General features: G+C 40.8%; 2 protein-coding genes across 2 annotated transcripts; both read left to right on the top strand.

Annotated features, from left to right (window-relative positions):
* The first annotated feature begins 857 nt into the window (after positions 1–857).
* Positions 858–7,522, top strand: LOC117492285 (5-hydroxytryptamine receptor 3A-like). The gene is made up of 9 exons (XM_034142446.1): positions 858–1,275; positions 1,361–1,524; positions 2,313–2,357; positions 2,806–2,915; positions 3,118–3,290; positions 4,841–5,001; positions 5,442–5,652; positions 6,135–6,293; positions 6,831–7,522. Exons 1-9 carry the CDS (start codon positions 1,200–1,202, stop codon positions 7,088–7,090), a joined length of 1,359 nt encoding a protein of 452 aa, XP_033998337.1. The 5' UTR covers positions 858–1,199; the 3' UTR covers positions 7,091–7,522.
* Positions 7,523–11,655: 4,133 nt separating this feature from the next.
* Positions 11,656–25,604, top strand: LOC117493385 (5-hydroxytryptamine receptor 3A-like). The gene is made up of 9 exons (XM_034143913.1): positions 11,656–11,746; positions 11,858–12,018; positions 12,835–12,879; positions 13,019–13,128; positions 14,134–14,306; positions 14,863–15,017; positions 16,041–16,251; positions 23,971–24,129; positions 24,857–25,604. The coding sequence occupies exons 1-9, from the start codon at positions 11,707–11,709 to the stop codon at positions 25,120–25,122; spliced, it is 1,320 nt and encodes a 439-aa protein (XP_033999804.1). The 5' UTR covers positions 11,656–11,706; the 3' UTR covers positions 25,123–25,604.
* Positions 25,605–25,911: the final 307 nt, after the last annotated feature.

A 25,911-nucleotide genomic window follows, 5' to 3' on the forward strand; every position in this document is an offset into this window, starting at 1 on the left:
CAGTCCAACACAGTTTACACATTTAAACAGTCTTGTTTGATAAATACACAAATAACAATGCAAACTTACAGGTTGTATACCCAGATCTTCCCCTGCTCCAAACGGTCCAAACAAGCTGTGCATATCCGGCCTCAAACTGGGCAATGTTTTGGAAGCTTTCGTCTGTGAAATGCCGGTTCTTCGAACCTCTGGAGGAGGAACACGCCGCTGCTGGTGTGGCCATAGCTCTTCGGGATTGGTCCATTTCGTTCCGGGTACCGCATGACATCAGGCGGTACCCGGAACTAAATGGAAGACTCAAATGGGCAGTGACGTATCTCCAACGAGGCGTTTTGGGGAGGTATTTTCTGTGTTAGAGTTTTACTCGCTACAGGGTGTACTTTGAGGGTTTTGACTCTGCACACCGTTTACATGCATAAAAACCTTCATAACACACAAGGGGACGGGTAATAACCGGAAAAGCATGACATGGGAGCTTTAATTCTGCAGGCAGTAAAACAATTTCACCACAAGGTCCATTTTTAGTCCTTTTTCAATCTAAAAAAAAATCTTTTTATTTTTTATTTTTATTCACGTAAGATGAAGTTTGAAAATGATGACTATGTTAGGTTTTTTCGGAAGATTATATTATATTAGATATACTTTATTGATCCCAGTTTGGTATTCTTTTTAATCAGCAGCATGTAGACAAGGCTTTCCACTAGAATTATCAGTAAAATACAATAGAATAGTAACTGTAAATAAATACATATCAACAATGAAATATATATATCTAGTTCTAGAGTATTGAATACACAATATAAATATACAGAATTGAGGACAGTGCACATTACAATAGACAAAAAAATGCACAATACGAAAAATATTTTCTGCGTTCTGCAAACAAAGGAGATTATTTACCATGTGCCGCTGGTTTGCTGCTGTTCACTTCTTTCTTTGTGCAGGTCAATTTTAAATTCTCTAATATAAACCTTCCATGACTTCTATTCTCTTGCCTGTTTTTGTTTTTTTATTCCTCACGGCAGGACAACTCAATGTCACTGATATCTCTTGTTTACTTTTTAGCTTCAGCTGCAGCTCCACAATATAAATGCACAATTGATGTATGTTCTGTAATTACATCTATTGAAGTCTCTTCTCGGCTTACGTAACTGTTGTTTTGTTCTGCTTTTCACGCAACACAGTCCTTAAAAGCTTAAATGCATGCCCTCAGGATGGGAAGAAGGCAAACAGCCATGTCTGCCCTGAGGACTCTAGCTTTTCTAGCTTTATTTGGTGAGTTATTAAATACAATATTTGAATGTTACAATAAAGATTATTTCTTTGTCTAAAAGAGAGTTTTTGGTCTCCTATCCTGCAGCTGTTTCCAGCAGTAAGACTTCAGACTGCTCATACGTTGGTCTTCTGACACATTTGAACCTGACGACAACTAATGATCTTCTAGCAACCATGCGACCCGTGAAAGACTGGACTACACCCACCCTCGTTCAGCTGGACATGTTGTTGTATGGCATTTTAGAAGTGGTAAGTGTCTTGTCATTTCAATCAAACACAAAAAACATCTTTGCTCCATGCTTTGCGGATGAATTATTACAGGTAATTTTGGTTTAATGCAGTGGTGGAATATTAATTCACTCAAGTGTATTTTTTCATTTGAGTACTTCAATTATATTAAAGTTATTATTACATTTAAAAAAAGTAGTCAGAGGTGGATGAATTACTCAGATCTATTAGTTTAATAAAAGTAGTACGACAATATAGACGTTATCTGTAACAAGTCAAATCCACCAATTTTTGGGCCATAGATGTTTGTTTTTTTTACCTTCTCTATTGTAACATAACCCTTTGACTAGCCCTTTTCCCATTTTTATTACACTTTATTTTAATTTTTTTAATAAGGTATTTTATTTTTTTACCTGTGGATCAGAGGGACATTTTTGAAATTACACTCAAGTTGAGTGACCTCTTTATTTTTCTGCCGTGGTTATTTTATAATATTTGTTACTACATTTACATAAACAAATTATTTTCATTTTTTTATTTATATTGACAAAATAGTTTGAACTAGAGGATTGGGAGTATTGTATTTATCCCAGTATTTACAAAATACATTTTAACAATGCAAATCAGTTTTGTTAAACCTTTTAAAAAATATAATTTCAGACACAAATGGGTCAAAACGTAGGAAAATAACCCAGAACTGTCTGCAAGGAGGGATATAAGTGAGGAAACGTGGTTCAAGCTTACTGTACATGCTATTTGATCTGTACACATTTGAAAACATAATCTACAGTATGACTGATTGTCTGCAGGATGAGAAGACTCAGACGGTCACCACTCACATCTGGGTCGAAATGGTGAGGCTCATCAATGATAATATTTATTTCAGCTGCCAGAATGAAATTGCATTTGCAAACATTAGTGTTAATTTAATGCAATTCTTACATTTTTTAATATTTTCTCATAATGTTTTGTGAGTAAAAAACCAAACTCTTACCCAGGTGATGATTCTCACGTTTAACTGTTTATCTATTATTTTTAACAAACAAAAAACCCCATAAACATGTAATAAAGGCAGGTGTTGTGCTTGATGCTAACACTCAAGAAATAGAGCAGAAGCTTGATATGGCACCAAAAAAAAAAAGTTGGATTGTGAAGACGAGACGTGAAAAGCATTGGTGAGTCCGAGAAATAAGTGGGTTAGAATAAGAGGAATTTTGCACTGTAAGTCATTGCTTTTTCAATCATACACTCATCAATCCGTGTCACAATATGTCTTTAAACCCAGACTTTTTATTGTTCCAGCGTTGGACAAATGAATACCTAACTTGGAATCCAAACGACTTCTGTAGGATTAATATGCTGACTGTTCCACGATCGACGCTGTGGTTGCCAGATGTAGAAATCCTAGAGGAGTGAGTACTCATCCATCACAGAGCTGCAGTTTTATCTTTTATTTTTGTCCCAAATTTCCCAAATGCTAGAGCCAAAAAGAAAAGATTTAAAGAGCTTTTCCTTACAGATACACACTTTAAAGCATGTAAACATGTCACAGTAGAAGCACAAAATACAAATATGAACCTGAAAATGAGCATAATGCCTTCTTTACTTTTTCAGTGCCTCTGATACTAGCAGTATTCACAGAAGTTCAGTCGTCAATTTGTATCCCAACGGTTCGGTGACGGGAACCGCACGAGAGCGGCTGACCTCCACCTGTCAGCTGAATCTCATCATGTTCCCCTTCGATACGCAAGAGTGTAACATCACATTTTCATCCATGACCTCAGATGGTAAATTACACCATACTAGGGGGAGACACGACTAACATTGAACTAATAGATACCAGCATGAATACCATACAGTTCATTACTTGTTTTAGGGAAAATATTTTTTGTATTGCAAGTTTTCTGAAATGATATGTTTGAATATGCAAATGAGGACTTACACTGTATGTCATTATATTTGTGCTAATTGGCATTCATTATGATAATACTGTCATCAGCCGTAGAAAAAGAATCACAATTTATTTAGGAATAAAATGTTATATTAATCAAAGCCCTCTCTGAAAACCGTCAAAATATAGATAAAAAGACAACTGGAATATGAGAAAAAACTCACTTTGAGAAAACAACATTAAGAGACATGTATTGTACAATTTTAATCATTTTGCAAGTCATCCATCACTGCGGTGGCTGACAGTTGAAAATGTGGTACAAAGGTCCAAAACACATCCATGAGGAGAAAACGATGCAAGTATTAAAAAATGTGTTTGCCACAATACAAGCAAAAATAAACATCTTTACTTAATTGATGAAACATGTGCACAGCGTTTACTAAAGGCGCTGCAAATAATAAATGCTTCAAGAAGCTCAAAAAAAAAACGAGGGCACTAAAAATTATGCTTGGCCAACTCTTACTTGTCACTGGAAACCTACTTGAAATGTAGGTTTTATTGTCTTATTTTAACAATGTGATCGCATGATTCCTTCAGATATTATGGCAGATCTGCTATCTTATTCATTTCGTGTATACTGACTAAACACTTACTCACAATTTTTAAACAGTGCCAACAGTGACAGTTCGACAACTTGATAATATATTAATTTAATCCCCGAACGTCAACAAGCGCTCCCTTCCCAGCTGTGTGCATCACGTTTAGTGTCCCCTGGTTTCTTTTGTGTTTGAGCTTCTTGCAGCTTTTTTTTTATTTGCAGTTTTTTTTTAATCTGCAGCGCTTTTAGTTAATTCTGCAAGCGTCAAGTTTTTTTCTAAATGGTGTGCATGTGTTTTCAAGATGGTGAAGATGTTTCTTCATTTGCATGTGTTTGTCACATTTGTGTTTCTATATTTGCATCATTTTAGAAGCTGCAGCTTGTTTGTCCTAATTTAAATGTTTTGGGCATTGTGGCGCATTTGCACCTGTTGGCCACCGGCCACCGTACGTTACAGGTAAATAAGGTAAAACCATGTAACTTATGGATGTTGCTTTGAAACTTCCCCAGTTGATTACTTATATTACACACACGAGACAATTGTTTTTTGTTTTACAAAAGTTTGAATTGAGGCATTATGAAATGCCAGCTTTTGTTGAATTATAAATGTATTCATTAAATATGAAGTAACAATTAGACAATGTTAGCAAAGTAAACACCTACAGGGGTATTTTCTAATTTTGAATATAGCATTATAGCACGAAGTGTCAAATTTGACCAAAGCATGAAAATAAACACCTACTTTTTCCTGTAGTGTCCCTCATTAACTGCAGACTGAGCAATTTTTCCTGCAATGGAGCATATGTGATATCATTATTTATTTGTTTATCACTTTCTTTTCCACACAGGCAACGCTATACAACTGGGGACAGTCAACACTGACGAAGCCCTTACCTACATCTCGGAGCAGTTCATGGTTACAAAGGGAGAATGGGAACTCGTCAAAATGGAAATTGTTTCATTTAATTATTTCAAAACAACTCTTAAGAAACAGAAACTAACATACAAGGTAAGAACATATTTGTAATGAAATTGTCATTATTTTTTTTCTTATAACATTTTATTGGGAGTTTCCCAGATAAGCATACAGATGTACAAAGGATTTTTCTTTTAAATACAAGTATTAAGAAGACTTTACAAACAAAAAAGAGAAACTGAGTTGTTGAGTCTGTTGTTGTTGACACAGTTCCGATGTCTAGGTGTCCTTAAAAGAGAGTTCACTGGAGTTTAAAAGGTTAAACGCAAAGTTAAAGTCTCCATTATGTATTTGTACATGTTGCAAATATTGGTACTAATTAAAAAGTATATTTAAAAAAAGGTTTGTTTTATTTTAACTTTATTTATTTTTTAGGAATATTTGCATAATATTGCTCTTTAATATTATACAGCCATTTCAGAATCCTTGCTTGACAATAATTTAAAATGATATGTTTTTTTTTTTCCCCCCAGGTCATAATCTCAAGGAAGCCGATGCTTTATGTGATTAATTTAATCATTCCGCTGCTCTATTTTCTGATCCTGGATTTGGCCTCCTTCTTCATCAGTGAGGCCAGAGGTGAAAAGCTGGGCTTCAAAGTGACGTTACTCCTGTCCATCTCCGTCATGCTGCTGATTCTTAAGGACATTTTGCCCTCCACTGAAAAGAAGCTGCCATGGATTGGTAAGCTGCATTCAATTCTGTACATAATATGGAAAAAACCATGATAGTTGCCAAGTAAAAAATCATCCTATGCCAAATCTTGTCTGAGGTCATTTTGATCAGGCCCACATATCATTTAGGTTCTCAACACATTTTGGCCTGCCTTGTTGTAGCTGAAGAAGGTTTGATGAACTTGCCTCAAAGGGTTAAGTTTCATTTTTTAATTTAAGTTTTTAGGCTTCATGCACGGTGGCCGACAGGTGTAAACGCACTACAACGGCCCAAAACACTTCCACTAGGAGAGACGCACTGCAGAAACGATGCAAATATTAAAACACAAATGTGCCAAAACTCTTACAAATGAAGAAACATCTTCAACAACTTGACAGCACATGTGCACCCACTGATGTGCCTCAGTAGCCAACCTCTTGGCGCCGCCCCTGCTCATTACTTACTTCAACAACATCACACTGACCAGAAAATGTCGCTGGATCTTTTCATAGCCAGCTACTGCCTTGCGATCTTCACCATTGTGGGGTTAAGCGTCCTGGAGGCCATGCTGGTGGGCTACCTATACAACCTCGATGGTTGCGGCTCTATGACGGCTCAAAGCCCTGCTGACGCCCAAGTGGATATCCTAGTGAAAGACGACAATCACAAAGGTAAGGTCTCTCCAAAATAGAGACGTACCTACCTACCTACCTACCTACCTACCTACCTACCTACCTACCTACCTACCTACCTACCTACCTACCTACCTACTCAATCATTGTAATCAAAAAGTATTCTGAATCTGCATGATGAGTACTTTTACATTTAGTACTTTAAGTATATTTAGATGCCAATACTTTTGTACTTTTTATGAAGTAACATTTCCTATAGAGGCCTATATATTCTTAATACAGAATATACCTACAGTCTGGTACTTTTTATCTGACTTTACTACACGATCTGAGTACTTGTTCCACCTAACTATTTTTAAGATAAGAACACACCCATAAATAGACAGATGTTAGGCACCTTGATACAAATGTGTAATAGATTTTTATATTAGGAAGATTGACTTAAATAGACAATACAATTATACAACACTACAATTGGCAATACATTTCACTGTACATTTTTATATAAATATCTTATAGTCTAGCAATTTTCAACTAAGCTCTTTTTCATTCTGTTGAACTGTCTCTTCCACACAGAGCCTGCTGGAGCAATAGAGATTCCTGAGAAAAGTTCCCTTCCTCTGGATGGGCTCAATTGTTGTGACCTGCTGAAACTGATGAAGGTGAAGGCAGCTCGACAGGAAGTTGAAGAACAAAACAAAGACCAGAGAAAGCCAGGACGCTACAGAAGAGCGGCTGTAATCATAGACAGTGTTTACTTTGCCCTCTATTTTTTAACTGATTTGGTTTTTTTGTTATACATGAATGCAGAATGGTTTTCAGCGATATATACATAATGATAAGAAGTAGTTGATGTGTGCATAATCTGCCATTGCATGCTCTTAAATCTGACTTTAAAGATTTTTTTAAACGTATATTATTATCACCATTTCGAACCTTTAAATGATTGATCTTCAATGTTGGTGCTCTTTAAATATACTACTTTTTATTCTTTTTTTAAGTGGTGCAATGAACCAGTTAAGTTTTCAGACATGAATTTACAGCCTATTCAAAATATAGACTATGAAAATGATTGTATGTACAGCATCTGAATTCATATGAATAGTGAACTATGTGTTACTTAACTAAAATGTAACTACATTTTGTAGAAGCTTGCTGGTAGTTCAACCACATTCTTATTCAGAGAGCGATTCAAGAAGTTAAAGGGGACCTATCATGCAAAATGCACTTTTGTACGTCTTTTATACATGAATATGTGTCCCCGGTGTTCCAGGGAACTCACCAAGTGTCAGAAAACACAACCCTCTCTATTTTCCTCCATACCCAAATCTCTAAAAAAGGGGCTGCAACGGATCTGATAAAAACTGATCCAGATTTGAACACTGTCCTGACGTCAGGACAGTGGCGCTACGGCTATTGGGCCAACTCCACCAATCAGGAGGAGACAGCCAGGGCCATTGCCGTTCGAAAGCGCTGGAGACGCTGTAGTACATATGCCAGGCCTGTAGATGGTGCTGTTCTCACAGAATCAGCCCTTGCTAAAACAGGGATAAAAAAGTGCAAATTGAGCGAAATGAGGCATGGCTAAAATGCATAAATATGCCTTATATAGGTATGTTCCTACACTATATTATTCAAATATAGCATGATAGGTCCACTTTAAATAAAAAAAATGTGTAATGAACCAATAACTTTAGGATGAAACATAGAAAAGTCAGAAAAATATATAATATATCAAATAACAAAACGATAGGTTTACATTTGAAATCATCATATATAAATCATCAAAATCATAGAAAAGTAGTTATTTAGCTTAAATCATCACAGGTTTCTTGTCTTATTTGTGCTAGGATTTTATTTAAATACACTTTAGAAACTCTTACTAAAAAATGGTTTAATATTCCCTAACTGAAGCAAGTGGCATGAAAGAAAATACCAATAACTTTTAAAATATACTAATGGAACTGTGTTTGCCATGAAATTATATTTAATCACACATTTAAGGAATTGTATGTACATGTGTCATGTGACAGGTCCTATTGGTTAAGGTGTGGGTCATTTTGATAACCTTGGCAGCACGGAGGGCCATGTTTGCACACATATTAGTGTTGTCATATAATGTTTAGTGGTGCTTTACAACTTTTGCTGAAACCTTTCTGCCATGTATGTAACTGTTTTTTTTAAAACAATACATGCTCCCATTGTTTGATTTGAATCATCAAGTTGCATCAAGCAAATGATAATGCTTACAGGTATAACTCCATTTAATCACCAATATAAACTGTGTTACAATTCAATATACTTTTTTGGGATGATCGTAATAATAAAAAAAACAGCAGAACACAATAAAAATGTTTCTCTTATTAAAGTTGTGTGCGTGTCTCCATCCACGACAATAAATATCAGTATCAATCGTATGAACTAAATGAAAGTAATTCAAATTCATCACATTTTTATAATGTAACATTTAAGGTTTAACCAACCATAAATGGGCTGGGGCAGACAATCAAACATGGGAAAACACAAAGACAGGAAGTAAAAACATACATAAAGCAGGGGAATAATGTTTAGAAATAAAACAGGAAACACAAAAACCAGACCATGACAGTATCCACTCCCCCTGGGTACTGTCCCAGACAAGACGGATTGACAGAGCCTCTCCGGAGGATAGGCAGAAGGAAGACCAGATGGGCAGAGTTGCTTTCTGGGGCTTGTGCTGGTATTCGGGCAGCGAGGGATTCTGACGCAAGACTCCAGAATTTGGTAAGTTGTCCCAATGGCTTCAAAGATCTCGAAGGCCAAGCGGGATCCAAATAATGGGTTTGGGACTGGAGATGGTTCAGAACAGGTGGGCTGCAGAAACCACCGTTTTTCAGCCGGATTGAGTTTGTGGCAGGCTGGAGTGTAGACCGATTGCTAGCTGGTTGTAGACTAGCAGGCAAGACTCTAGCAGGCTTGAAAGCTGGTTGAAAATTCGGACTGGGGAGAAAGTGTTTTATTCAGTCAGGTAAGGATAGCCAGGGCTTAAATAAAGTAGTGACACAATTCTTATGATCCTAGTTTGTGTGTTTTTCCCGCCTGACCTCGCTAGTGTTAGCTGTCCCAGCTTTGCAACCACCTGACCTCCTGGGTCCACCCTGCATCACTTCCCATGGCAGAAGAATCAAGGTTCAAGGTTCAAGGTTCTTTATTGTCAATCTGACATAGCTACAGAGTAATTATGCAGTTGAAAATCTTATGTCACAGGCTTCTCCAACAATGCAACATAATAACATAACATAATAACAATAAGAGCAAGAGCAATACAAAAATAATAATAGTTATAAAAATGAAATAAAGTTATGATGTGGAATAGTGCAGTATGAGTCTATATACAAGTTATTGGAATGATATATATATATTAGGTATTAGATACATACTACTGAGTAGCAGTTGAATGTTTGAAGTTGTTTCAACAGTTCAATTGTTTAACAGTCTCACTGCCCGCGGGAAGAAACTGTCTCCGAATCTTCTTGTCCTTGCCCGGATGCTGCGGTAACGTCTGCCAGACGGCAACAGAAAGAACAGTTTGTGGCTGGGGTGATGGGGGTCTTTGATAATCCGTAGTGATTTCTTCCTGAGCCGCTGGGAGTAAAGGTCCTCCATGGATGGCAGCTCCGTCCTGGTGATGTGCTGTGCAGTTTTCACCACCCTCTGTAAAGCCTTACGATCGAGGTCGGTGCAGCTGCCGTACCAGGCCGTCATGCTGCCAGTGAGGATACTCTCTATCGTGCACCTGTAGAAGTTGCAGAGTATCCTGGAATCCATTTTGAACCTCCTCAACCTGCGGAGGAAGAAGAGCCGCTGTCGAGCTTTCTTGGTGATGGTGGTGGTGTGAAGAGACCATGTCAGGTCCTCAGTGATGTGGACCCCAAGGAACCTGAAGCTTTTGACTCTCTCCACCGTAGTCCCATTGATGGCGATGGGGGCGTGTCCCTCTCCCTGCTGCTTCCTGTAATCCACAATCAGCTCCTTTGTTTTGCTGATGTTGAGATGGAGGTTGTTCTCCTGGCACCAAGATGTCAGGTTTTCGACCTCCTCTCTGTATGCCGTCTCGTCATCGTCTGTGATCTGGCCGATGACGGTCGTGTCATCAGCAAACTTCACGATGGTGTTGGAGCTGTGTGTGGCCACGCAGTCGTGGGTGAACAGGGAGTAGAGGAGAGGGCTGAGCACGCAGCCTTGAGGGGCACCGGTGTTAAGAATCAGGGTGGAGGATGTGATGTTTCCCACCCGCACTGCCTGGGGTCTGCCCGTCAGGAAGTTCAGGATCCAGTCGCAGAGGGCGCTCCGACCAAATCATGGATTTAGCACAGGGTATGTTTGTAAAAGATCTTATAATCTATCATAATCCAATTTGTTTTGATGAAATTGGGAGTGTAAGAGAGCTTCCAGTACAGAGTACATAGGGTCGGACCAATTCTTCCATCTTGCGTACATACGCCTGTCTGGTCATTCTCCTGCTCGTCCTCGAGAGCGTCTCCATCTGTAAGGCCGCCCACAGAAATGTCGTCATCAGCAGGCCATAACGTGGTCTCCGAAAATAACCGAGTGACACGAGCAGATTTTAGTCGAGACCGGCGGAAGGTTTGTCTCAAAACTCGTGTGTAAAACGCTCCACAAGCAGAGAATTGAGTTCCATAAACGCATTTTTTGTCGACAAATACTAAATTGATTCACAAATGCCTGATCGAAAGTTGTCAATGTTAGAGAGATATTCACAAATTCCTTTTGTGTATTTGTAAACTAATTATAGTATTCACAGATCATTTTTTAAATTTGTGAAAACATTTTGCATATTTGCAGATCCGTTTTATATTTGAACATTTTCTTTTGAGGAGTTTGCCAATCTTTTCAATGCATTTGTGGATGGTGTTTACATTTACAAATCACACATTTACACACAAATTATTTTTATGTTCACACATATTATTGAGACAAATCTAACCCCATAGATGTTCTTCATTTCACAAAGTCCCAAGAAAAACATAAATAGATCTGTTTAGAGCAAACAGCTGAATTTGAATGAAAAATAATAATAATAATTGGTTTTCTATTTTAAACACAGGTGAGTCTAGTTATTTAATAAATACAAAATTGTAACTCAGATACTTATTTTCACTATGTGTAGGTACATTTTTAATGTTCTAAATAATAACCTGGAATTATTTCCTGTCACCTGCCTGTATTTGTTCTTGACCACAGGTGTTTGACTAGTTTGCACTCTAAAACCCTCAATGTCACTGAGATCTCCTCATGTTTACTTATTGCATCAGCTGCAGCTCAACAATAAAAGCGCGAAGGATTTATGTTATGTAATCAGTTCTATTGAAGTCTCTTTGTTCTGCTCATAATGCAACACGGTTCTGCAGCTTAAAAGCGTGCCCTCAGGACGAGATGAGGGCAAACAATCATGTCAGCCCTGAGGACTCTGGCTTTTCTAGCTTTAGTTGGTGAGTTTTTTAATTACTTGTGGGTTTTATAATTCAACTTCTGAATAGTATGTTGGAATAAAAATACTTTATTTCTCTAGAAAAGTAGTTTTTTTGTCTCTTACCCTGCAGCTTCCAGCAGTCAGGCTTCAGACTGCTCATACGTTGGTCTTCTGGCACATTTGAACCTGGCGTCAACTAATGATCTTCTAGCAACCATGCGACCCGTGAAAGTCTGGACTACACCCACCCTCGTTCATCTGGACATGTTGTTGTATGGCATTTTAGAAGTGGTAAGTGTCTTCATAAGGAAAACAATTCAGATTCAGTGTGCATTGCGTTCATGAAGGTATCTGTTTTTAAATGTAATTTCTATCAAAAAAATATATTGGCTCTTACCTATTTTGTTATGTAATTTTAGTTGTCTGCAGTGTTGAAAAGTACATTTAGTCAATATTGTATTCTACCTGAGTTTTTTAATGTAATTGTTTTTATATTAAAACCGGTCAGTCAGATGTGGAGAAGTTACTTAAATCTTTCACTTAAGTTAAAGTAGTGTCACAATGGTGTAGAAAAATCTGTATCAAGTAAAAGTCCATCCATTTATGCACCAATAAAGTTTTTTTTTTCTAACATTTTATATATGCTTTACTGTAACCTGTAACAGAGCCCCCGTTGAATATATTTTTAGCAGCAGTATTTTATTATTTTAATCAGTGAGCACTATTTTTGTCGGACTGTGACGTATTATATTTTTCAACAATGTTAAAATAAATATCTTTACATTTTTCGATGTGTATTTTAAAAGGTTAATGTAATGTATTTATTCTTGTTGTAGTGAAGTCTAGAAATATATTTCTTATATCTTATGTAGAGATTTGGGAGCGCTGTATTTTAACAGTAAAAGTAGCCATTCTGCAACTACTTTATTATTTATAAAATATTTAAAATCCAATGAAAATCTCAGAGACAGAAATGTCCAAACCTAGAAAAAACCACAGAACTGTCTTTGTGGATGGATATACAGTAAGTAAGTAAGAACATCGATCTTTTCAAGTTATTTTTCCTGTAAATGCCTATGATTGCAATACCACATTGATTGTCTGCAGGATGAGAAGTCTCAGACGGTCACAAGCCAAATTTGGGTCCAAATGGTGAGTGTCATCAATGATAATGTTTATTTTAGGTGCTCAAGAATTAAATTGCATTTTCAAACATCATTAATGTCTATTTCAATCTCACTCATCAATCTGTGTCTAAACATTTTTTAAACGTTCATTTGTATTTTCCCAGTTTTGGACAAATGAATTCCTAACTTGGAATTCTACAGACTTTTGCGGGATAAATATGCTGACTGTTCCAAGAACCAGGCTGTGGATCCCAGATATTGAAATCCAAGAGGAGTGAGTTCTCATTTATCACAGAGTTGCAGGTTGAGGATCTTATTCAAAGGGAAGTTTCATAAAGCAGGCTCCTAAAAAGTCCAATTCCAAAATATAGCTTTATTTAAAGAGGCCCTGTTCTGCTTTTTGGGGTTAACCCTTTCCTGTTGAGTGTTATATCTTTTTGCATGTAAAGGGTCTGCAAACGCTAAAATCTCTGTGTCCCCTCCAGAAGGAGTTTCTCTCCCACACACTCCCCCCCCAGCCTGAAATGCCTCCATTGGACTCCTCTGTTTACTTCCGGAGCATAGTGACATCACCATGTAACACTTGTGCTTCTATTGGCTAGTGCTCCAACACATTGTACATGATAGGCTAAGGGCTGGGATATTTCTAACACAACTCTAAGCGGTTTACCATACACAACAGAACCGGCCAGCTAACCAATCAGAGCAGACTGGGCTCTGGTTTCAGACAGAGGGGGAAAAGAGCACAGGCAGTATGAGAAAAATACCTTTTTGAACATTAAAGCATGTAAACATGTCACAGTAGAGGAACAAAAACCCCAAATAAACTTGAAATTGAGCATAATAGGGCCCCTTAATGTTATCAGAGTAACAAGCTTAGCAAAATATGGTTAACGTGGAACAGCATTGGGGAAACAGATTTGATCGTGTAACTGCTTTATCAGTGTCTTTACCGGTTTGAATCACAGAGTCTGTTTGTTTTGGAGAGAAGGAGACCTCCTCGAGTTATTCAGCTCGCGGTAGAATCCTGAAGGCAGTTGTTGTATGAAAAACAACTCTCAATTTTGGTTTTAATTGAAAGAACCAGTAGGGGAAATTCCATATAATGTGTCTAAAGTCAGTAAAAAAAAAAGTGATGCAAAGTAGTTCATGCTAGTTATATATACAGTACTGTGATTTGTTTAGATGTCTGTAATTATAAACATCTGTGCTTTGACCAGTTTTTGATGAAGATCTAGGCAAACACATTAAATCAGAATGTCGTTCTTTACTTTTTCAGTACCTCTGATGCTGGGAGCATTCACAAAAGTGCAGTCGTGAAATTGTATCCCAACGGTTCGATGTTTGCAACTACACGAGAGCGGCTGACTTCCACCTGTCAGATGGATCTCTTGCTGTTCCCCTTTGATACGCAAGAGTGTAACATCACATTTTCATCCATGACCTCAGATGGTAATTTACACCAAGCTAGGGGAGACACCTCAGAGGATTAGGGTTTAATTTAGTTAGATACCAGCATGCATCTTGCATAGTTTGTATTGTTTATTTGCATCGATTCCTTAAAAGTAATCTTAACATGGATGAGGCAACAATTAAAATGATTGTTTCATTTTGTTGACAAATTAGAGTAGAAGGCTGTTACAGAGGGGATTCTTCTCTTCACTCCAAAAATACTGTCAACAGCCATAACAAATATCACGATTTTCCACTCTTTTTTAGGAAAGAAAAATCTATTTATAAGGCTATAATTATAATATAATTTCTTTACAAGTATTCTGAAATGTTATGGTTAAATATGCAAATGAGGCACGATATAATGCGACAAATAGACAAAGTTAGTCAATAACATCTAAATGTGTTAATTAGACGTTGGCTTTCCACAAGTCTGAAAGAAGTCATGTTATAGTGGCAAAAGAATATTCCAGACCATCACAATTGATCAATGCATGACATTCTTTTTTTGGAATATCGGTGATATCATTATTTAAAACCTCTTTTCTCCACACAGAAAACACTGTACAACTAGAGTCACGCAAGCGTGGCACGGCCCTCACTGAGGTCTCTGATCATTTAATGGTTACAAAGGGCGAATGGGAACTCCAAAACATGAGAATTATTTTAAGAAATGTAACCAAAGCAAGTAAAAGCAAACTCATATACAAGGTAAGAAAATATTCGTAATTACATTTTACAACAGTATTTTCTTTCTTTCAACTCTTTTTATTTGAAGCAAGAAGTTTTTTATTCAGGTATTAAGAAGACATTGTATGCTGGCCAAGAGGTGCAGCCCAAAACACTGCCATTAGGATAAACGTGCTGAACTTAAAAAAAAACGATGCAAATATAAAAACACAAATGTGCCAAAACACATGCAAATGACGAAACACCTCCACCAGCTTGATGAAACATGCGCAGCTTTTACTAAAGGCACTTCATAAATGAAACACTGCAAATACAAAACGCTGCAAGATGCTCCAAACTCAACGGAAACAGGGACTCTAAAAAGTGATGCACACAGCTGAGACGGAGCGTTGGTTGTCGTTTTTTTTAAAGTTGGCACTCTCACTTTTGGCAGACTAAGTTAGCTACATTAGCAAGCTAGTTTACAGCATATCTGCCATAATATAGGAAGGAATGATGCGATTACCTTGTTAAAATAAGTACATAAAACTTACATTTTAGGTAAGTGTACAGTGACAGTGTGTGTTTTGGCAAAACAAAATTATTTGCATCGTTTATGAAACTGCATTTTTTTTATTTCAGGGTAATAAAGAATAAAGAAAAATGACCTTGGTGCCAATTGAGGTTGTTCACAAAAAATTAAAGACTTCACCATTGATAAAAAAAAAGAAGTGACCTTTGGTGCTGTAGCATTTACGGACGTACTATATATTTCCATGCTGCGAATATGCTTACTATCTTTTTAATGTTTTTAAATATTTGTACACACTTTATTTTATTATTACTAATCAACTTTATATCTTCCATCTTATTTTATTACTTATTTTATTTTGGCATATAATTAGTATAATTCAGATTATTTCTGCTTCTCAACGAACGACTTTGAAGACAGTCGTACAGGGGGATTCAAAGACGCGGGGAATTAACCGTTTAAGGATGCTTCTTTGACATTGAGAAACAATCTTTGTCTCTAATTAATATTGTAAATGTAATGGTTTTTTTCAGGTCTCAATCTCCAGGAAGCCGATGCTCTATGTGATCAATTTAATCGTCCCACTGCTCTTTTTTCTGGTCCTGGATTTGGCCTCATTCTCCATCAGTGAGGCCAGAGGTGAAAAGCTGAGCTTCAAAGTGACGATACTCCTGTCCATCTCCTTCATGCTGTTGATTCTTCAGGACATTTTGCCCTCCACTGAAGCAAACATGCCAATGATCGGTGAGCTGCTACACAGAACTCAAACACTCAACTCAACTCAACTCACTTTAGATATTGGAATTTATTAAATGTTGTATATCATATGGAACTTGCCCAGTAAAAAATCCTCCTGTAGAAAACAAATCCTATAATATTAGTCTTCATCATTCTGAAACCATAATACAAGTAATGTTGAGGATGGCTATTTTCACTCCAGCAAAGAGACAACAATTGTCTGGTGGTTAAACAATATTTGGACTAAACACCATTTCCTAACTTGAAAGTGATGTTACTTTGCTATCCTGAAAAATAGTTTAGAGTATTACGTTTTAATCACAAATCTGAATAAAAATGGACCCCCAAGAATATATAGGCTTGGTTGGGTGTGTTCACTCGTAAAGGTCAGACATTTTAAACAAAAGTCTATGGGAATGTTGTTGAATTCTTAGTTATACAGTGGAACCTAGCCAAATAAACTGGGTGGCTTTCAACGCAGGGACGATAGTTTGTGGAGGAAGTATTAGCTTAGCTAGTTTGCTTGCTAGCTAGCCAATATCACTAGAAAACAACGGAGCTGCTGACCGTTTCCCTACTGGTGTAGAAATCTTCTATCGACGGGGAGCAGAGGTGGGAGAAGTAATCAGATCTTGTACTTGAGTAAAAGTAGAAGTACCACAGTGTAGGAATACTCTGTTACAAGTAAAATACCTGCATTTTTTCATTTTCATTTAATCGTTTATTTGAACCGGGACAGTGCACATTGATGAACACTTTAAAACAAAAATAATGCTTACAAGTGTAAATGAGCCGGATTTTAGTTTTGAGCTAATTTCCATCCGTAGTCCCGTCACATACAACATATAAGAACATGACATTTATATACATAGCAAAAATAAATTCATGATATGCAGAAAGAGCATGAGCGGCATACAAGCATTTACCACATGGCTGTAGGCCTACAATGTAGCAGCTATGATATATAAAGTGCAAGAGAAGATAAAAGTGCTACATAAAGTGCAAGAGGAGAGACCCCTGTATTAAAGTGCATTTAGCGGTGATTACACGTCTGTTTGTTTCTCAACCATTCTTTAAGTTGTCCTTTAAAACGATTGAGAGTGGGACAATCCTGTATCTGAGTTGGGAGGCTATTCCACAATGAGCTGCCTTTAATAGAGAGGACATTTTGTCCAAAAGTGGTCCATCTGCGGTGGACTTCACAGTCTCCTCTGGTTTCTGACCTAGTGCAGCGTCCAGTGTGTTTTTTGTGGATGAATTCCCCTAAGGGGGAAGGGGGGGGGGCAGTCCATGTAAACATTTATACAAAAAACACATACTTTTAAAAGACTTAAAATTGTCAAAACTCAAGAAATTGTGTTTTTCAATGATGGTACAGTGGTGGTATGAATAAGGCTTTCTGTCAAACACCTTGATAGCTCTCTTGTACAGCTGTTCTATAGGTTTCAGGTTTGTGGCACAAGCAAACGACCAGTTTGTAAAACAGTATTCAATGTGGGATAGAATCATACAGTGGAGGTATGTGTCACAGTTCTGCTCCATCATTCACCAGTAGTTTTCCATTCACCTGTCTCACCTGTTAACCACACCCACGTTTTTGCTCACTCTCTTTCTCTTCTGCACCCATTAGCTTTACTGCCAGTATTTAAACCCTCACCAGACACACACCCATTGCCAGATCGTACTTTGTCTTCATGCTAGTCTTTCACGCGTTTGTCACCAGATTGCCCACCCGGTTCCGACCCTGCCTGTCCCTGACCTGCCTGCTCTGCCTGTTCCCTGATCCTGCCTGTCCCTGGACTATCCTGCCTTGCCTGCTGTCTGACCCTGCCTGTACCTACGTTGACCGCCTCGCCTGCTCCCTGACCCTCTGCCCGGCCCTGACTCACCTTCTGCCCGCTGTCCTCTGGTTCGTCGGCCTGCACATCATCCGGCTGATACTGTTCTGCTGGTATTCCTCTGCTCTGGTAGTATTACCAATAAAGTACATTACCAATACTCCTTGGTTTCTCGAGTGCTGCATTTGGGTCCTTCATAAGATCGTGACAGAACGATCTGGCCAGAACATGGACCCAGCGCACTCCTCTTCACCTAAAGACCGTTTCGAGAGAGTTGAGGACGCTCTCCAGAGGCAGGAAGCCTCGATAGCCTCCCTGGCCACCGAGGCTCATCATGCTAACTCTACACACGACCAGACTCTAACCTATTTAGCTGCGCAGCTACAGCAGCTAACGGCTACTGTGCAGCAGCTAGCGGCGGCAGTAGGGGCTGCTCCAGCGCCTCTTCCCATGCCGCCGGCACCCGCTTCTGCATTCTCTCCGATGGGATTTACCCCAGAGCCTCGGGTGGGAACTCCGGAGCGTTACGCCGGGGAACCGGAGGGCTGCAGCCCGTTTCTTACTAACTGTTCTATCCTGTTCGCGCTGCAGCCACACACTTTCGCTTCTGAAGCAGCTCGTGTGGCGTTCACGGTCAATCATCTGACTGGGAAAGCCCGACTGTGGGGCACAGCTGAATGGGAGCGGCAGACACCCGCCTGCTCTTCTTTCCCCGCTTTTTCCGCGGAGCTGCGCAAGGTGTTTGGACCCGTGTCTGTGGGTCCAGACGCTGCAGGAGGATTACTGAGCCTGAGCCAGGGTAATGGATCTGTGGTGGATTATGCTATTGGGTTTTCGCACCAAGGGCCGCCTCAGCAACTGGAATTCTGAAGCCCAGTGTGACGCCTATCTGCGTGGCTTGGCGGCTTACATTAAAGATGAGCTGGTGTCTTTTGATCTGCCCAACTCACTGGATGGGCTGATTGAGCTGACTTCCCGCATGGATCGGCGCATCCAGACACGGAGACGGGAGCGACGATCGGAGGGAGTTCAACATGCATGGGCGCCCCGACATCCGGGTTCGACTGGGACTCCTCCCCTCACTCCAGAGCCGCAACCAGGGGGTGATGAGCCCATGCAGGTGGGTCGCACCAGCCTCACCTTGGAGGAACGTGAACATCGCAGACGAGGTAACCTATGTCTCTACTGCGGCCGGGCCGGCCATTTTGTTTCTCGCTGCCCGGTAAAAGGCAAGGCTCAGCAGTAATGGGGAACATACTGGTGAGCCAAACCCCTGGATTTGTTCCCGCTCAGAGACCATTGAGCCACGCCAGGTTGCTATTACCGGATAGCTCTCAGGCTCTTGCAGTTTTTATTGACTCTGGTTCGGACGCGAGTATTATGGACGAAGAGCTTATGCTGCAGTTGGGAATAGACCGGGTTCCCTTATCTCGCCCAGTTCCAGCCAGCGCCTTAGACGGTCACCTGCTGGGGACAGTGACTCATCAGACTGTACCTGTTCACATGCTCCTGTCCGGGAACCATCACGAAACTATTCAGTTTCATGTTCTCCGGTCTCCACATATCCCGCTTATCCTGGGTTACCCATGGCTCCGCCGCCACAACCCTAACATTGACTGGGAGACGGGAGCCATTTTGGGGTGGAGCCCCTCTTGTCATCAGATCTGTCTGAAACAGGCTGCCGCGCCTCAGCGTTCGGTGAACCCCAGCCAAGTTCCGGATGTTACAGGGGTTCCACCGGAATATCTGGACTTTAAGGAAGTATTCAGCAAGACGAGGGCTACTTCCCTACCACCACACCGGCCTTACGACTGTGCCATCGACCTACATCCCGGTACCAGCCCTCCCAGGGGTCGATTGTACTCCCTGTCTGCTCCGGAAAGAGTTTCCATGGAGACGTACATCAATAACTCTCTGGCGGCTGGGATTATTCGCCCTTCCTCATCACCCGCTGGAGCGGGGTTCTTCTTTGTGGAGAAGAAGGACAAGACCCTAAGGCCCTGTATCGACTTTCGGGGTCTTAATGACATTACTGTAAAAAATCGATACCCACTGCCTCTTATCTCCTCTGCATTCGAGTTGCTGCAGGGAGCAACCATATTCACCAAGCTGGACTTGCGTAACGCGTACCACTTGGTACGTATTCGCGAGGGGGATGAGTGGAAGACCGCCTTCAACACTGCCTCGGGGCACTACGAGTATCTGGTGATGCCTTTTGGACTTACCAACGCCCCTGCAGTATTCCAGGCGTTGGTAAATGACGTGCTCCGTGACATGTTGGACCGACACGTATTTATTTACTTGGATGACATCCTGATATTTTCCAAGACTCTGAAGGAACACGTGCACCACGTCCAGGCGGTTCTCAAGAGGTTGCTGGAGAACTCACTGTTTGTTAAAACGGAGAAGTGTGAGTTTCACACATCCTCTGTCTCTTTTCTGGGATACATCGTGGGACAGGGGAGCATTGAGATGGATCCCTCCAAGGTCGATGCAGTCACTTCCTGGCCGGTTCCAGACTCCCGGAAGCGGCTACAACAGTTCCTCGGGTTCGCCAACTTCTACCGGAGGTTCATTCGTGGATACAGCACCTTGGCCGTTCCACTCACAGCCCTGACCTCCTCTAAGGTTATGTTCCAGTGGTCCTCCTCGGCTGAGGAGGCGTTCCAGAACCTTAAGGCCAGGTTTACCTCCGCCCCCATCCTCCGAGTACCCGATCCTGAAAGACAATTTGTTTTGGAGGTGGATGCTTCTGATATGGGGGTGGGGGCCATCCTGTCTCAGCGAGCAACAGACAGCCAAAAACTCCATCCCTGTGCTTTCTTTTCGAGGCGTTTGACACCAGCGGAAAGAAACTATGATGTTGGAAACCGGGAGCTGCTAGCAGTGAAGTTGGCTCTGGAGGAGTGGCGCCACTGGCTCGAGGGGACCAGTCAACCTTTCCTGGTGTGGACCGACCACAAGAATTTGGAATACATCCGGTCGGCCCGCAGACTGAATTCCCGACAGGCTAGATGGGCCCTATTTTTCACTCGGTTCAATTTCTCCCTCTCCTACCGCCCTGGTTCTCGGAACATTAAGGCTGACGCTCTGTCTCGTCAGTTTGGGGAGGGAGGTAACATTCCCAGAGGCTCAGACACCATCCTTCCGACTCCTCAGCTCGTCGCCGCCCTTACCTGGGAAGTGGAGGAGAGGGTCAAGGCCGCCCTGGATGACCAGCCGGGACCCAGTGCCTGTCCTCCGAACCGCCTGTTCGTTCCGCAGATGTTGAGGTCTGATGTTATCCAGTGGGCCCACAACTCCAGACTCACCTGCCATCCTGGTATCCAACGTACCCGGGAGGTAGTCCAGCAAAGGTTCTGGTGGGCAACACTTAAGGAGGACACCAGGGAATTTGTTAATGCCTGCCCTGTGTGCAATCAACACAAGTCTTCTCACCAAGCTCCTGCTGGTCTCCTACAACCTCTGCCTATCCCTCATCGCCCCTGGTCCCACATTTCTCTGGACTTTGTTACTGGTCTGCCACCGTCCAACGGGCACACTGCCATTTTGACGGTGGTAGACCGGTTCAGTAAGATGGCTCATTTTGTGCCGATACCCAAGCTCCCCTCAGCTAAAGAGACGGCGGAGCTGGTCCTGCTCCATGTGTTCCGGCTCCATGGGCTACCTACCGATGTGGTTTCCGATCGTGGTCCCCAATTTACCTCGGTGTTCTGGAGGGAATTCTGCACGCTCATTGGGGCCACGGTCAGTCTGTCTTCCGGTTTCCATCCTCAGTCCAACGGTCAGACCGAAAGGAAGAACCAGGAGATGGAGACGGCTTTACGTTGTATAGTCTCCAAGCACCCAGCGGCCTGGGCTAAACAACTGCTCTGGGTCGAGTACGCCCACAACACTTTGATCAGTTCGGCCACCAAGCTGTCCCCATTTCAGTGTGCATACGGGTTCCAACCCCCTCTGTTTCCGGCCCTGGAGAGGGAGGTTACCTGTCCGTCCGTTCAGGCTTTCATTCGTCGCTGTCGCCAGACCTGGAATCAAGCCCGGATAACTCTTGTTCGTTCGGCCAACCGGTACGCCTCCTCTGCCAACCGCCGACGTTCCAAGGCACCCGTCTACCAGGTGGGCCAAAAGGTATGGCTGTCCACCCAGGATATTCCTTTACGGGTGGAGTCGAAAAAGCTTGCACCGAGGTTCATTGGACCATTTGAGATTATAAGGATAATCAATCCCGCAGCAGTAAGGCTAAGACTGCCTCGGACTCTGCGGGTCCATCCCACCTTTCATGTTTCCAGGATCAAACCTGTCCGAGAGAGTGCACTGGTTCCTGCGGTCCCTCCTCCACCACCCCCCCGGATGATTGACGGCGGACCTACGTACACTTTCCATCGACTGCTTCGTTCCCGTCGCAGAGGGAGAGGAGTCCAGTACCTGGTAGACTGGGAGGGTTACGGCCCTGAGGAGAGGTCTTGGGTTCCAGCTCGTCATGTGTTGGACCCCCGGCTCATCAGAGAGTTCCATCAGCGCAATCCCGAGCAACCTTCTAAGGCCATCACATCGACGGGCAGAGACACTAGGAGAGTCTCTCCACATACTGTCAGCTCTTCCGAGGAGGACAGTGAGGGGCCTGCTTCTGATGAGGACGCCGATTCCCACAGGGGGCAGGAGAAGGAGGCCGAAAGAACTTTTTCAGATGAGTACTAACCCCACCTCCCACCCTCCTCTGTAGATTAGTGTTTAGGGACGTCAGGAGCCGTCCATTAAGGGGGGGGTTCTGTCACAGTTCTGCTCCATCATTCACCAGTAGTTTTCCATTCACCTGTCTCACCTGTTAACCACACCCACGTTTTTGCTCACTCTCTTTCTCTTCTGCACCCATTAGCTTTACTGCCAGTATTTAAACCCTCACCAGACACACACCCATTGCCAGATCGTACTTTGTCTTCATGCTAGTCTTTCACGCGTTTGTCACCAGATTGCCCACCCGGTTCCGACCCTGCCTGTCCCTGACCTGCCTGCTCTGCCTGTTCCCTGATCCTGCCTGTCCCTGGACTATCCTGCCTTGCCTGCTGTCTGACCCTGCCTGTACCTACGTTGACCGCCTCGCCTGCTCCCTGACCCTCTGCCCGGCCCTGACTCACCTTCTGCCCGCTGTCCTCTGGTTCGTCGGCCTGCACATCATCCGGCTGATACTGTTCTGCTGGTATTCCTCTGCTCTGGTAGTATTACCAATAAAGTACATTACCAATACTCCTTGGTTTCTCGAGTGCTGCATTTGGGTCCTTCATAAGATCGTGACAGTATGACTTTGCAGCATTGACAGTTAAGAAAGGTCTAATTTGTTGAATTTAATGGTATTGGATACTTTCTTAATATGTTTCTTAAAAGTCAAGTTCGAGTCCATTATGACTCCAAACATGTACAAGTAAAAGTACAAAAGTATTAGCATTAAAATATACTTAAAGAACCAAAAGTAAAAGTAGTCATTGAGCAGATTGGTCCATTTCAGAATAATATATATGATATGTTTTATAATGATTGATCATTAAAGTGTTCTCAAAGCTGGTAAAGGTGCAGCTAGTTTGAATGACTTTGTATACTGCAGGGTAGCTTGTGAATTTACTCCAGGTGGAACTAAAGTCCTTTTTAAGTGTTGTTTATATTTCACACTATTAATCAAAATCTGTGAAGTAACTAAAGGTATTAAATAAATGTAGTGGAGTAGAAGTACAAAGTAGCATACAATGGAAACACTCAGGTAAAGTACAAGTATCTCAAAGTTTTACTTAAGTACAGTACTTGAGTATCCACCCCCTGTGCTCTGCCCCTGCTTATTCCTGGCATGAACAACATTAGACTGACCAGAAATGTTTCTGCCCCTTTTTTATAGCCAAATACTGCCTTTTCATCTTCACCGTTGTGGGGTTAAGCGTCCTGGAGGCCATGCTGGTGGGCTACCTATACGACCTGGATGGTTGCTGCTATAAGACGGCTCAAAGCCCTGCTGACGCACAAGAGGATATTCAGTTGGAAGTTGACAATCAGAAAGGTAAGGTCTCTGCCAACTAATAGTTGAAGATGAACAATAAAAAAAACCCACTGAATGCAATACATTCAGATAATTACTCAAATCAACTAAAAGAAAACTTTATTTTAGCTTAATTTAGGAAATACACTCACTCTTTTCACCAGAATAAGAATCATTTTGTTATTAATAATAATTTAATGAACTTTTCCGTTTGTTACTCTTGCACATTTTATTTAAAAAAAAAAAAATAGGGCAAGATTAGGGGTTGCTGTACAGAGGTAAAGCCCCCTCAGGCAAATGTGTGTTTATTAAGACGATCACCTTGACTATACTTAATACAATTGGGAAACAATTTCAACATTTGGTAAATGTTTGAATTTATATCTTTAGGTTAAGCAATTTTCTACTAAACCATTTTTCATTGGATACAATTATTGCACTTTTTAAGTAACATGCATATTTCAGTCTGAACCTTGAAGGTATTGAGGCTTGATGCACTGCCCTATTCATTTCTATTTAGAATTTAAGTGGATAAAGCCAGGTTCAAAATCCTTTTTTATTGATATATTAAAGTCAAAGGTATTTATAGAGAATTTCTATCAACACCTCTTTCACGTATTCATCTAGAACCCAACATGGTTTCTTATGAGGCTCCTAAATTTCTGACGTGTTGCACAACCCCAAATAAATCATTTATTTTTTCCCGCTATATCATAACTCATTCTGTTGAATTTTCATTTCGACACAGAGCCTGCTGGAGCTGAAGGGATCCCTGACAAAAGTTCCCTTCCTCTGGATGGGCCTGTTGACGGCGACCTGCTGAAACTGATCCTGCAGGAAGTGAAAGCAGCTCGACAGGAAGTTGATGAACACAAAGACCAGAGAAAGACCGGACGCTACAGAAGAGCGGCTGTAATCATAGACCGTGTCTTCTTTTTCTTCTATTTTTTAGCCACTGGTGTTTTTGTCTCATTCATGAATACATTGTGGGTTTCACATATATACAACAAATAGTAATAATTGGATGTGTGTATGATCTGCCAGCGTGTCCTCTTAAATCTGACTGTAATGTTCTTTTTTAAACAACTAAACAGAATATAAAGAGATCCTAATGATCTTTAAATCGTTATTGGTTGAATTATTGATCATGCATGACCTGTGAACTAGTGGTACTTTTGTCAATGAATGCCACATTTTTGCTGACATGTGAACTTTTATTGTGTATTTAGTTACACTTTTCTATCACAGTACGTAATATCCTAGTACCTAATTTTTCGAAGTATATTAAGTTATATTAAGTAGAGTAAACTAGTAGCTTCCCCACACTGATTATGAATTATATTATGATATTACATATATAATTATATTTTTGTGGATCAACATTTGTGTTGAAAATGTTTCTTCTCTGTATCTATACTGCATGTGAGACAAGAAAAAAGAAAGAGAGAAAGCAATCGATTTAACATACAACATATGTCTTAAAACTATTAACAAAGCTTGTTTGTCTTATTTGTACTGATTTAAAAAAAATAAGATTGTATAAACTCTTTAAAAAAAAAGTTTCCCCTATGACATGTAGTCAAAGTAGCAAGTGGCATAAAAAGAAAAGACACAAGTTAAATTACGTTTTTATTTAGTTTAACAAAATGTAGCAGGGCCTACTAGAACTAAACTGTATTTAAAGCAGTTCTGAGACTGCCAAAACAAACAAAAAACAACTTTCACAACATATCAAAGGAAGCATACATGTGTCATGTGACATGTCCCTTTTTCACAATTTCACCTTCACAATAAAAGCTTTGT

The sequence above is a fragment of the Trematomus bernacchii genome, unplaced genomic scaffold (assembly GCF_902827165.1).
Source record: "Trematomus bernacchii unplaced genomic scaffold, fTreBer1.1, whole genome shotgun sequence".
Lineage (NCBI taxonomy): Eukaryota > Metazoa > Chordata > Actinopteri > Perciformes > Nototheniidae > Trematomus > Trematomus bernacchii.

Bases quoted from the DNA above. Each gene is read 5' to 3' on its own strand.
- LOC117492285 (XM_034142446.1), top strand. From the start codon at position 1,200: ATGCATGCCCTCAGGATGGGAAGAAGGCAAACAGCCATGTCTGCCCTG. The intron at 2,916-3,117 runs GTGAGTACTCAT...TTACTTTTTCAG, and splicing joins GATGTAGAAATCCTAGAGGA to TGCCTCTGATACTAGCAGTA. The intron at 6,294-6,830 runs GTAAGGTCTCTC...TCTTCCACACAG, and splicing joins GAAAGACGACAATCACAAAG to AGCCTGCTGGAGCAATAGAG.
- LOC117493385 (XM_034143913.1), top strand. From the start codon at position 11,707: ATGTCAGCCCTGAGGACTCTGGCTTTTCTAGCTTTAGTTG. The intron at 11,747-11,857 runs GTGAGTTTTTTA...CTTACCCTGCAG, and splicing joins GGCTTTTCTAGCTTTAGTTG to CTTCCAGCAGTCAGGCTTCA. The intron at 15,018-16,040 runs GTAAGAAAATAT...GGTTTTTTTCAG, and splicing joins AAAGCAAACTCATATACAAG to GTCTCAATCTCCAGGAAGCC.